Genomic DNA, 13,766 nt, shown 5'->3' with positions numbered 1-13,766 from the left:
ATGATTAAGCTTTAAAATGAGAACAAAATGAGAGAAAAGCAATCCTTGTATCATGAAATATAATGTTACATTATAAGTTTACAAAAGAAAATCATCCGAAGGCTAACATGCAGTATGCCAAAACAACACTTTTTACATCAGGATTCTCAAAAGGTCAATACTCGAACTTCCTAACTATAAATACAATAACAAGTTCACAATGAATTATATGTCGGTTACAGTTTGGCTTCTTACATCAGTTTTTCACACTTTAAACTTTTCTCTCTCTTTCAAACTTTAAAAAAGTTAACTTGCGTTTACAAGGAAGTAAAGGATGATGACTAATAAGACGTTAAAACACCCACACAAGAGAGGTATTTCAGCACACACACACACACACACAAAAAAACCTGAAAGTATCATCAGAACATCCTAAATAGGACAGTGAATGTCTCTACGGCAACTGGGGATGAAATGACGTCTGCAAGAATCCTCCGTTTATAAGAAACATTATTATCAGGTAGATCAATAAGAAATAGAGTATGAGCTAACATAACAGGGAGAAAATGCTTAAGATTATTGCACAAGCAAGAAAATCAATTATATGGCTGTAAGAAAAGTGAACTTTAAGAATGACTTATCGCCAGAAAAACCATTTGCAGTAGAGGGTGTAGACAAGCATATGAAATATTGAAAATTCAGATTACAAAACAGTTAAGACTGAAACCTAAGTAACACTACAAATTGGGATGAAAATAGCTTAAAAAGAATACCTATTAAATAATTAGAAAAAAAAAAGGTAAAGACTGCATTTACAGACAATATTTGGCTAACGGTAGATTCCTTTTTCCTTTTATATAAAGAAGTCCTTTATCAGAATAAGTAATGTTTAATTCCTAAGTTCCAGAGGACGTAGAGACCTCATCTTCCAGAATATAAAATAAAGGAACATAAATCTTAATATATAATAAATAACAAGCTCAATAAATCTTAATACATAGTAACAAGCTCAATAAATCTTAATACATAAGTAACAAGCTCAATAAATCTTAACACATATTAAATAAAAAGCTCGATAAGAATGTCTGAGCATATAGACTCCTGTACCAAACTAAAACAACATGACAGAAATAAAACTACAAACATTTTAGAACACCAAACATATCAGGCACCCATGGCAGCCAGGTACAGTATACTGCCAGCTATGTTCCCCAAGTTTGTTCATCTTTCTGATCTTATACAGGTTCTATACCGCTTCAGTTCTGGGTAAAATTAAATATTGTACAATGTTAAAATTACATAGTTACAGAAGTAATTTTTCTAAACCTTATGAAATATGAACATTACTGCTTATAGCTAAAATATATATATATATCCTCTCATAACATTTCACTAGCTTTTCTTTGGTATTAGAAAATGAAATACAGTTACCTTGATCATACTAAGCTTTAAAAGTAAAATGGGGAACCAGTTTTTAAAATATTCATGCATTTACAGAAAAGTGGAATCCACACCACCATTACCTTCCAAAACCTTTGCATCCTTCTGATCTGTACTTGAGGTTGAAGTTGAGAAAGTGCTTACAAACACCGGCTTTTGCCGTTTATGGTATCTTTGCCGTCTCAGACCTTTTTGCCAAAAACAATACCTCCGTTTCCTTTTGTAAAAACCCTTCCGATAATTTTCATTCTTTCTACAAACACTTGGCCCAACATTCTCATTTTTTGATGTACCAATGAATGTAAAGGCATTAATCTGATCCTCTGTGGAAATTATGGACTCGACTGGTGTATCATCGAATGGACATGGAACTGACGAGTTGTTAGGGGGCTTACTTCTATGAGAATCTGATAGAACACTGCTATGAGACAAAGAACACGTCTGACTTGTGGTGCCATGGAATCTAGAAGGTTGGATTATGGATGATCTGGAATTCGAATGAAAATTATCAAAAGAAAAATGGTTGAATTTAGAAGGCTGGATAATGGAAAATCTTGGTTTACATAAACTGCTAGTATCTAGGTCCAATTGGGCCGTAGCAATTACAGCTGGAAACTTTACAGCTGGGAGCGAAGCTGGGCCCTGGGTGGTAGTAGTAAATAATGGGGGGACAAGTTGAGTTGAGCACCAGGTGGTAGAACTCCCTGAGACTAAAGTACTGCCTGAGGACAGAGAGTACTTCTCTTCATCCATAACTTCCATAGATTGAGCTGTGTATATTACTTGCAATGCCCTGTCAAGGAAAAAAGGATGGTCAGTATTTCAAGTTGCATCCAAATACATAAGTTCCCCACAATGAACAGTCCTCTCATGGATGTATACACTAACTTCCAGGCCATCATATATGACTATCAAACACTTGGCATCAAAAGGTTTCAACAACAGCACAAGAGTTATAATTTCCACATTCTACCATCTAGAATCTAGGCCGTCCTTTATCACCTAACTGTAACTCCAAACCTTAATATTAGACGACAATGGCAACCAAATGAATACAGGCAGTCCCTGGGTTACTATGGGTCCAGCTTACGACCTTCCGAGGTTACGACGCTTTTCAAATATATTCATCAGGAATTATTTCCCAGTTTACAACGCATGTTCCTGGGTTATGATGCCGATCCGATGGAAGAAGTATGGCTACAAAACGGCAGAATAATAAAAATTTGAGTTTTTCTTATGAAAAACTCAATAAAAATGCAGTTTACATCGTTTTCAATACACCCAAAGCATTAAAGGTAAGGTTTTCTTGGGATTTTTGACAATTTTTGACGATTTTTCAGGTTACAACGATTTTCGGCTTATAATGTGGCGTAGGAACGGAACTCCCGTCGTAAACCAGGGACTGCCTGTACTGTGTTCCAGATCATAGGGAAAAGAAAGAGCAAACATAAATGGACATACAATAACACCATCTTCATCCAATCAATTATACAAAGCTATAAGGATTTCCTAGACTGAAAAGACTGGACAGTACATATGCCTAACCCCAAGCCCACGCTGGTCTCCTCCAAACCTGAACCTTCCTTGAAGTAAGATACGTAATCTACTCTAGGCAAATGCACACTAAATCAGTAAAACTCATAGAAGCAAGATCTATATCTATATATAACATTTTGGTAGGAATAAAGTTCAATAACAGCATTTCCACTCGAAATAATGTACGACCATTAAGCTACCATGCTTTGTAAAGCAAAATGTCTTCATCAGGATGGGTGTCATATTAATTGTACCAATCCAACATGATCACTATCACTACACACAGATGGTACTGTTAATTAAGTATTAAAAACACACACCATGTACAATTAATGAAAACAATAAGCACTTGGATATATAGAAAAGATAACGTGACCCACCTACACTTTACACGTGGGTCACCTACGCTCCCACAAACCTCCTCATCTTTCCCTGCAGCACCAGCAATTTCATGAGAGAATTTATTTTAGCATCATTCTGTATGTTCGTGCTGTTTGTTACCCATTATACAGATTTGTAAATCCTCCATCCACAAAATAAGCAATCTACCATAAATTTTTTTTCAGTACAAACAGTTATATACATTCATCAAGACTAAATGGCAAAAGTTTGGATAAAACTGCACAAAACTTAAGTATATCTTAGTTTAACCAGACCACTGAGCTGATTAACAGCTCTCCTAGGCCTGGCCTAAAGGATTAGATTTCTTTTACTTGGCTAAGAACCAACTGGTTACCTAGCAATGGGACCTACAGCTTATCGTGGAATCCGAACCACATTATAGTGAGAAATGAATTTCTATCACCAGAAATAAATTCCTCTTATTCTTCACTGGCCAGTCGGAGATTCAAACTCGTGGCCAGCAGAGCGCTAGCTGAGAACAGAACCCACTCCCCCAACGAAGAGCTGAGTCTGAGGATGAATGTGTGAATTAATGATTGAATGCTCTTGAGTGAAAGCAGTGAGAAATAACTTTGTTCAGCCAGATGAATTATTTGAGCAGTGTATGTATGCTGATTCGCTCAATAAGAATGTTGAGTGCTGATGGGTTTATTGATGTGGAGAGAGGTGGGGAAAGGAGGGGTTACCACTGTAGTCAAGTATCTTTGGTATGGGTGCAGGAAAAATCACATAGTGGTGTGTGATCATGGTACTCGCCCTTCAAAAGCTTACGAAGGAAAAGGGAGGTAAGCTGCTCAGTGTTGAAATATCTGACTGTAATCAATACCATTCCCACTAGAAGCAGTGATGCAAGGAGTACGCCTGCAGCATGTTGTGGCTCCACAGAATGACATGATAAATGCTTGAAGAATCATTTTCTTGACCTTTCTGTACAACCTGAGTCCGTGGTAAAACTGTGGGAGGAAAAGTCACACCACACAGTCATCAGCTTTACATGTGTGACTACTGGATGAATGGTGGTTCATGTAGGTATGCTGTATGAAGCCTAAGAAGAGGTTGTGTGTGGTAAAGCAGCAGTCACAGCATTGCAAAACAGCATGCACAAGAACATGAACCTCTGCACTTCTAGACATTATCTGCAGCCTATAAGGGAAAGCAAACCTATTATATGTCAGCATGAACGAAGGCTGCAAGGTTCTGAGTCAGACATGTCCTCTGAGAGGTATTCAAGTATGGCACTAACATTTTGCTCCAGGCAAAAAGCAGCTGATCCATGAGGCTTCTGTCACTGGTTTGGCTTTTTCCAAATTCACCAGTGTAACATAAGTGCCCTATGATGCAAAGGTAACACCCCCTTCCTAAGTATATTTTTCAACCAACAATGCCTCTTTGTGTTGTATAAAAGAAAAAACTACTGCACAGATCCCTAATCCTGAAAGGTTTCCAAGAACTTACAAGAACAAACATGACTCCTGCATGAACTACTGAGTAAATGAGGGTTATTTTCAATACTAGGGTCAGAGTTGGTTGGGGGAGGCCACAGGCCACGAAAGTCCTTCTGGGGATGTCAAGAAAGAGACTAAGTAGCCAAGGTTTTGAAGCAAATAATATTTCTCAATGATTTATGACACCCTTGGTTAGGTGGATGGGTGAGAGGGGGTTTGACAGAAGCAGAATAATACTGCTGCCCCTTCTTCTGACCACCACATTCTTGACCAGAAAACACAACCCTCCTTCAATATATACCTCCACCACCCTATGTTCTGCTCCTAAGTCTCTCCAAACATGCCAGAAGGTCTGCAGTCAACCTCCTACTAGAACCTGAGGGTGAATGGGTTCTCAAAAGGTTTTAGCAGTTGAAAAAGAGTCCTGTGAGAAAGAAGGGTGACTTTTAACTGTAGGGCCAGAAAGAAGAGAAGAGGAGGCCTTTTCTATTACTATATACCAATATATCCTCCCTTATTGACTTTAAAAGGGCTGGCATAGAGAAGAGGTGATTATATCAAGCGAAAGTTCAGCAAAAGATGAAACTTCAAGAACTCTAAACAAGAGACTTGGACAAAATCTCTATCTCTGCATCGTCCAAAGCACTTTGTCAGTCTGAAGAATTCACCTCTTCAAAGGAACAAGACAGGCAAAGAGAACTGAATCTTTGACCGAAGAAGGTTTTAAGAGCCAGTAATGAGCCTGAATCATCCAAGGAAGTGACTACAAAAAATTAAAAAGAAAACAACTGGCATTTTTAAAAGGAGCTTTGCGCACCCAAGCGAGGGAACTCTCAGAGTCGTGCTCCATTTGGGAGAAAATCTGGTTTCTCAGAGAATTGGAACAGCAATGCTTGAAGATACAGAAACCTACTCTCTACTGAACATCTTTCCTCCATTAAATGAGGATAAAGCAAAGTGCAACTCTCTTACAAGCACCAGAAAATAGAAGGAGACGCCTCTGCTTCAATCTTCACTTCCGCCACAGAGTGGCGGGGTGACAGCGGATGACTACTAAAAACAAATGTCTGGCTCTACTGAAGGGGAAACTGAGGAAAACACTGACCACTGTGTCTCACCTGTTATCGCACAACAGAGGTGGGCAAGAGAAGATAAAGCACCACTAGGAACCTTAGAAAACAGGGAAGGATGAAGGGAGGGGGAAGAGAAGTGCCAGCAACACCTGACAGGCCAGCCCCACAAAGAACAGTCTTGACAGACCTAATACCACTCCCAGAAGGTAAAGTGTTGGACAGTAAAACAGCTAGAAATATATCTAACCTTTAAAATCAACTGCAGATTCCATATTGATGACAGAACTGGAAAAGGTAACATTAACAGAGGTAGAAGGAAGAGACTTGCCGATAGCTGAAGAAAATGGATGTAAAGATTGAACTGGTGTATTTTGAGGAGGAAGATATATGGCAGACAAGGATTTAGAATGAGAAACAGAAGTAAAAGATTACTGTAGTTCAACAATCGACTGAGTTAACATCAAAATTAGAATAACTCAGTACATACAACTATTTTAGATAACACTGTCTAAACCTAATGTAATAGTCTTGCCAGTTAGAACATCATCATTACCAGATATCTATAATGGTGAAGTCGGTATGACAAGATTTGCATTTACTAAACACAATCCTTTAGTGACAGCACCAATGGGTTTCAGGACGAGGTAAACTAGGAGGTGATGGAAGACACAGAACCACACCACCCCAAAAACTAACCTGATTCCCTGGCAGCAGACTCTTAAAACTGTTGCAGGGCAGTCCTGAGTTCAGGTTACAGAGACAAGGGGACCGACACGAAAAAGTGCACCCTATGGAGGGAAATGGAATGGTTCCCTATAAACTGTTAAACCTATAACTGACTCTAGAATAAGGTTCACAACCCATTCTAACTTCTTGAAATGCTTTTCCTCAACTGAAATGGGAGCAGAAGGTGAAGCTAAAGTAGTAATTTCTGGTCTACTCAAGGAGTAGCAGAGAAAAGAACTGGGGATTTGAGTAAAGACAAACGAAGATGGAGGAACTTGAGAAGGAAAAAAGGCTGCTTTATTTCCTGACATAACTATTAACTGTTTGTTTTCTCAATTTGCTTCCTTTCTCTTCTGAGTCTAGGAAACTTTAGCATAAAGTCCTTGAACTAATCCCAACAGTCCTCACAACTGTTTCCTAGATCACACTCTAGATCCCCGCAGCCAGTACATAGTGTCTATCTAATTCAAAATTAAACATCCTACGGATAGTGGCTGATGTTCATGCTTTGCTTTCCATAGAAGACATCCTCAACAACAGTCATAAATACAATAATGTGAAAACAGCTATCAGCCAAATCAGTGAAATACTGTCAACCAACATAGCCATGGCAAACAGAACTCTGACAAGAGCTAAAACATTAAAAACACACCTGGTAGATAACAGATGATAGAACTAGACTGCCACCCCTGTCAGCCAAGCAATCTTTTTTTTTAAAATGCTTTTTTTTGTTGTATTTATGCTGGTCTGGAGTGGATTAATCTAATTCCCATCATTTGCTTAGTTTATGGACAGCCTTCCTGGAACAGATCAAACCCACTACCCAAGGCATGACAGTACATTTGTCAAGGATTATTAGGAACTAATGTGGGAAAGCAGTTTTTTTGGGGGGAGGAGGGATTAAAAATAAAAATAGATGATAGATGAGAAATACTACGCTGCATCCGAACCTCCATAACTTTGCAACAAGTTTCCCTAACCCATTTAATGGGTCTGCATATCAAAGGTGCACCTTCCTCCCTATTGCAAGAGGTTGGGCCTGGCCTACTTCTGTCACTTTGATGATGTAGGTTAATCTTGCTGTACACAAAAAATCCACAATTTCAATGTCTGTCCAGATTCTTGAAAAAACCAAATTATTTTCCTTTCATACCAAAACCACTTCCATGAGTGCCATCTTTAGTTCCAGCCCCATGAGAATGAATGTTAAAATATATACAAAAGATGTAACTTTCTCTGTAACAGTAAATTTGAGATATATTTTAGTACGATCATATCTTTCCTAGATAGTGAGCCCCAAGGGTTTTTGGGGGTTATTATCTAGGACTAATATTTCTTGGGGGTCATCAGCTTTATGATATTTACGGTCTTTTGTTTATTTTTTTATGGTAATACCCAACAGGCTTATGCTAATCATGCCGCAAAGGTGGATACACACTGGGTTAAAACACTTGGGGGTCATTATCCAGGAAAGAGCTAAGATCATTGTATTGTGTATATTAAGGATACTTAGGAGCACATCATAAAAACTCCAATATCGAGCAGGGGTATTAAACTAAAATAACACCCTAACCCATCACATATCAATGCACTGCATGACGCTAACTTCTTAAACTTCAACAGGGAGCCATGTGTCACATAGCACCGTGCTCCTAACTCAAATAGGCAGGGAATGTATCACACTCTTTTTGTCTTAAACATTCACCATCAATGTGGGTTCATCTCTGTCACTTGGAAGATTTGGGTAAACTAAAGTCCTCCATGACCCTTATTGTATATATAAGATTCCAGGCTTTCAAAGATTGTCTCTATACTTGAAAAAAAAGCAGCTGAATAATCTCATAATATGCTTGAGAACACCCGTCAGTACCAGCTGGGGGTCCAAGAGAACCTCAAATGAGGTAAGGAATGGGATGGAATATAAAATTTATGCCAAAGGCCAAGCACTGGCACCTATGAGGTCATTCAGCATCAAAAGGGAAATTGAGAGCAAAAAGGTGTAACAGGTGGAAAACCCTGCAATTGCACTGTGAACCAATTGTTGGGAGAGGGTGGAGGAAAGTAAGATGGGAAGAAAGAGAATATGAATGGAGGTACATTAAAGGGAATGAAAGGGGTTGCAGCTAGGGGCCGAAGAGACACTGCAAATAACCTTACGACGTGCCTACAGTGCACCGCATTAAGTGCACTGATAGCACTACCCCCTTATGGAGCCAGTGAGGTAAGGGGTAAAATTTTACCTTAAACCATTATCAAATTCTGAATCTTAAAATATAATTATCATATATTTTAACATGTGATTCGAATGTTCCCGACGTTCGTTTCTTTACCGCATGACCTGACGAACCTAACCTAAGGTAACAGGTTCTTGCCCCGGTGCATGATACTGTGAGTTCAGTGCATCATCTGCAAATGAAAAAAATATCAGAAACGTTCAAAGCACACATAGAAACATATATGATGGCTAATTTCAATTTCAAAATTTTGATAATGGTTTCAATTAAAATTTCACCCGGAGAGCTACGGAACGTCAAGCCAGGTTAGGCCTATTCTCGTCAACCATTTGCCAGGCCACGATTTCCCGGCGGTTAGCCCTAAGGTTCCATGTTAGGTTTAGGATGTAAATCTATCTTTAAAACCACATCTGTTTATTGGTAATATTGCCACATACTGGTCATTTCCTTTTGATCTTTGGTCACTGTTAGGCGTAGGCCTACTGATTACACGCACGAACTATAGGTCCTGCAATCGTTTTTCTACCTGCTTTATATATCTTAACGATTCCTCCTCGTAAACTGATTTATTATAACCTTAACCCTGCATGGAAATACTTTTTTTCATAGGCCTTGGATATTAAACGATGACAACTTAAAAAAATTCATTTGGCTGCGGTTTATAAGCCTAACACACCTAGGTCTAATAAAATGGCAAAATTTGGCAACATCACAGTTCACGATTAAGAAATAGTTTACTGTTACTTGTACAGTTTTAAAACAATCATTAATATATCCTTATAAATACACAAAATATAAATATTCTTCCTAATATAAAGGAAATATTCACCTTACTTTCGAAGGACCTGAAGCCACTGACTGCATGGATACGATGGTTACTTGAAATATGGTTTCCGATCAACTCGTTTAAAAGAATCTTTTTAAGAATATTCTTTTAAATAAAAACAATAAAATATTCTTATAAATATAGACAATAAAATATTCTTCTATATATATAAAATAAAAATATACTTCCTCATAATATTATAAAGAATAAATATGGTTTCCGATCAACTCGTTTAAAAGACTCTTTTTAAGAATATTCTTTTAAATTAAAACAATAAAATATTCTTATAAATACAGACAATAAATATTCTTCTATTTATATAAAATAAAAACATACTTCCTCATAATATTATAAAGAATAAATATGGTTTCCTATCAACTCGTTTAAAACTCTTTTTAAAAATATTCTTTTAAATTAAAACAATAAAATATTCTTATAAATATAGACAATAAAATATTCTTTCTATATATATAAATAAAAATATATATATATATATATATAAATAAAAATATACTTCCTCATCAACTCGTTTAAAAGACATAATCACTTTTTAATATTCTTTTAAATTAAAACAATAAAATATTCTTGTTAATACAATAAAATATTCTTCTATAATATAAAATAAAAATAGACTTCCTCTTTTATAAAAATATGGTTTCCTATCAACTCGTTTAAAGACCTTTTTAAAAATATTCTTATAAATAAAAAAATAAAAATATTCTTATAAATAAAGAAAATAAATATTCTTTATTTATATAAAATAAAAACGTTATAATCCTCATAATATTATAAAAATAAATATGGTTTCACATATAAACTCGTTTAACGACGGTTTTTAAGAATGCCATTCTTTTAAATAAAAACAATAAAAGTTTCTTTAAAATAAAAACAACTAAAATATTCTTCTGTTTCATTTACAATAAATAAATACTAGTAAATAATTAGAACTTTTATAAAGAACATAATCACTTTCCATTTCTAGACTGTGGGCGTATCTGTCTGCACGTAAATTGAAAGTAAGGTTCCTATTTAATCATTAATCTTGCTAAAGAAAAAATATTCCTCTCAATAAAGACCATAAAAATATTCTTATAAATAAATAAAATAAAAATATACTTCCAAATAAAGAAAATAATCACCTTATTCGGGATGAAGAGACACGTTCCTAAAGCATTTGAAAATCAGGCTTTTAATTATCTTTTTTATTAACGATCAAGGCTTGTCGTACACTGCAGTGCCATTAAGTCATGGATTTTTTTAATGAAAAAGTTCCTTTAAAATAAAAACTTACTATTAATCAGTTCTCTGTTTCATTTACAATAAATGAATACTAGTAAATAATTAGAACTTTTAGCTGAAACCGAGATGCATTATTCATTCCATTTCTAGACTGTGTGCGTATCTGTCTCTCGTAAATTGATCAGTAATGGTTGCTTTAATCATTAATCTTGCTAAAGAAAACATATTTGTGAGAGAGAGAGAGAGAGAGAGAGAGAGAGAGAGAGAGAGAGAGAGAGAGAGAGAGAGAGAGAGAGAGAGAAATGGTTTCTCTCACGACGAGTTGCTTTCCAAAGCATTTGAAAATGTGGTTTTAATTATCTTTTTTATTCACCATCAAGGCTCCGTTCGACATAAGACTAAGAGAGTAAAATAATAAGTTAACTCTCTCTCTCTCTCTCAGCACTTTTGCTTATCGCGTGGAATGGAATTCATCCGAGATGTACACAAGAATTGAGAACCATCACTCACGAATCTTGTGTGTGTGTGTGACATGTGTGTGTGTTTGTTTAATGTGTGTGAATTTAGGTTGACATTTCTTTTTGTTTAATTTTTTTTTTTTTTTTTTTTTTTGCTGTTATGATTCCTCGGCAAACTTTCTTCGAAATGTTCAGCTTCGATCGGCCAAATTCATTGCAATTTTTGGAAACATTACTGCGCCTTTGTCACGCTTACCTGGCAACTTGTGTATTATCAAAGAAATCGGTCTAGAAATATCAATTCACTGATGGGAGAATGCCGTCCACTGGCATTAACGCAGAAGAAGAAGAAGATGGAGAAGAAGAAGAAGAAAGATTGGCTACGTGTAGACTAAGCGATGTATACTTTTATTTCATTTTCGATGTTTATTCATCTGACAAGATGAAAACAATGATTAAATTATTTGTTTTCATGACTAAAAAAACTATTGCCATGGCTTCTTCTTTTCAAAAGCCTCTTGTGTTATGCGCAAACTTTAGACTTTGCATGAAAACTATTTTTATTTACAGGAGCCGTTACAAAACCAAGCAGTCCCTGAACATAAGGGTCATATACTGAACCCAAACAGCTTTTTATATCCTAACAAAGCTGATAGTTGTTTTGATTATCGTCTCGGACCAGAAAATAAAAAGATCGTTGCATAATAAACTTCCATTCGTTGTTATTTAACTTAGAACTGTAAATCAGCTTCTAAACTTGAATGGATCGTATGGAATGAAGTTTCTCTTCTGAATGCAAGCATTACCATTACGTAGAAAAAATGGAACTGATTGATTACGCCACTAAAAATGGCGTCACAACTGAAATAAGGGAAGCTTACCAAACAGGAAATGGGAATGGTGGAATACAGATATGAAATAATCTGAAATTCAGCAAAAATATAAATAGAATACTTGTGGATGGAAATAAAAAAAATACGAATTAATATTTTAAGCAACAACAGAGTGAAGACCTCTGGTGCTGGGCAGTGAGTGAGACACCGTGACGCCTCTACACGTAAGAAAAGCGCCTTGCAAAGGAAGACCTCTGCAATGTTTTAGCACTTAGGCCTATTCTGCGCTTTATCTTCTACAGATCTCCGCTCGTTTCCAGCTTTCCCTTTTCACATTTGCCCTTCAAGTAGGAGGCCTGGGTCTTCCAGCTGACAATATCACGTACGATTTTCCAGGGGTTGTGCAAATGACATGTCCAAGCTTTCTGTCTCCACTTCGCGTCATCATCTCGCCTACATGTGGAGCTTATTTAGTTTCTCTAATGGGATCATTTCTCCTCACTCTATCTTGCCATCTGACTCATAATACTCTTAGTGCGTGCGAGAGGGCTCTCTCTCTCTCTCTCTCTCTCTCTCTCTCTCTCTCTCTCTCTCTCTCTCTCTCTCTCTCTCATGTTAGACTTACACGATGAGATGTACAAATTCCTGCCTCATATTGAAACCGCTGCATCGAATGTCATTGCTCCTTTTCCACAAATCTCTCTCGTACATTTTACCATCTCATTACCTGATCTTTACAGTCTCTTCACAAACTGATACATTTAATACTAGTAATTGTGCCTACTGAATCCTAAAGTACATTTAAACTTGGCAGGAAGATGGCGTTGACACCTAACCTATCAGAGCACCTCACTGGACAGTGACTGAAGATCATGTTCTCTTTCACGTACAGAGAAAAGACAAAAGGAACACAGAAGTCATCCCGCAATTGATATCCTGTGACAAGACTTGAGGTTAGGTTTAAAATGATAAACAAAAGTCAGGCTAAACTTACCCTGGGGTAATGTTCCAGGTGTAACTGGCTTCCATGGTGACTCTACACTGAAGATAGGCTGAAATGAAATGCTGTAACGTCGTTTTCCACTCGAATCTCATTCGTATTTGGAGAACCCAATCTGATCTGTAACGAACAGAGTCCAGACTTACAACTCTTGCATTTATATTATAAAAAATACTTATAGTAACATGAGTCTTGAAGTTGAGAAACAAATCTACAGTTATTTGTGGGTAAAAATATATAAAAAAATAAATCTCTACAGAGAGCTTCTGGGAATCTGTAGAGATTTATTTTTAAATATATATTTATACCCAACTGTGATTTTGTTTCTCCATTATAACCATCATTCAAAAATTGAACGTCATAATGATATACAAGCAAATAAGTTCTTTCCCAGTTTGTGATTTAGTAAAAGGTGCATTTAAACCTAACAGACATGGCTTCCGCATGCTTTTTCAGGTACCTGTGAGGTCAACTTTTTTCTAACAGTCAAGGCTGTGGTACAGACAGATCGCCTCTCTAAAATGGAAATTTATATAAAAAGAGAAGTAAAAAGTGGTTGAGAATAACTGATATCA

General features: G+C 36.5%; 1 protein-coding gene across 2 annotated transcripts in view; it reads right to left on the bottom strand.

The window, feature by feature from the left end:
• Window positions 1–42: 42 nt before the first annotated feature.
• LOC136845088 (uncharacterized) overlaps window positions 43–13,766 on the bottom strand; it is a 261,817-nt gene continuing 248,093 nt past the window's right edge. Inside the window, exons 1-2 of one of the 2 annotated variants that reach the window (XR_010855063.1) lie at window positions 9,665–9,760; window positions 43–2,212 (exon numbers count right to left, since the gene is read on the bottom strand). Coding sequence is in view for 1 of the 2 variants with exons in the window: in XM_067114919.1 (XP_066971020.1) it covers window positions 1,471–2,212; window positions 13,186–13,286 (843 nt within the window). In the remaining variant the exon portion in view is untranslated. Of the gene's footprint in view, window positions 2,213–9,664; window positions 9,761–13,185; window positions 13,312–13,766 lie in introns of those variants that run through there. The other variant, XM_067114919.1, reaches the window with a different exon arrangement.

This window comes from Macrobrachium rosenbergii, chromosome 13 (genome assembly GCF_040412425.1).
Source record: "Macrobrachium rosenbergii isolate ZJJX-2024 chromosome 13, ASM4041242v1, whole genome shotgun sequence".
In the NCBI taxonomy this organism is placed as follows: Eukaryota; Metazoa; Arthropoda; class Malacostraca; order Decapoda; family Palaemonidae; genus Macrobrachium; species Macrobrachium rosenbergii.
Note: the sequence above shows the minus strand (reverse complement) of the source record. Positions and strands in the feature narration are given on the sequence as shown.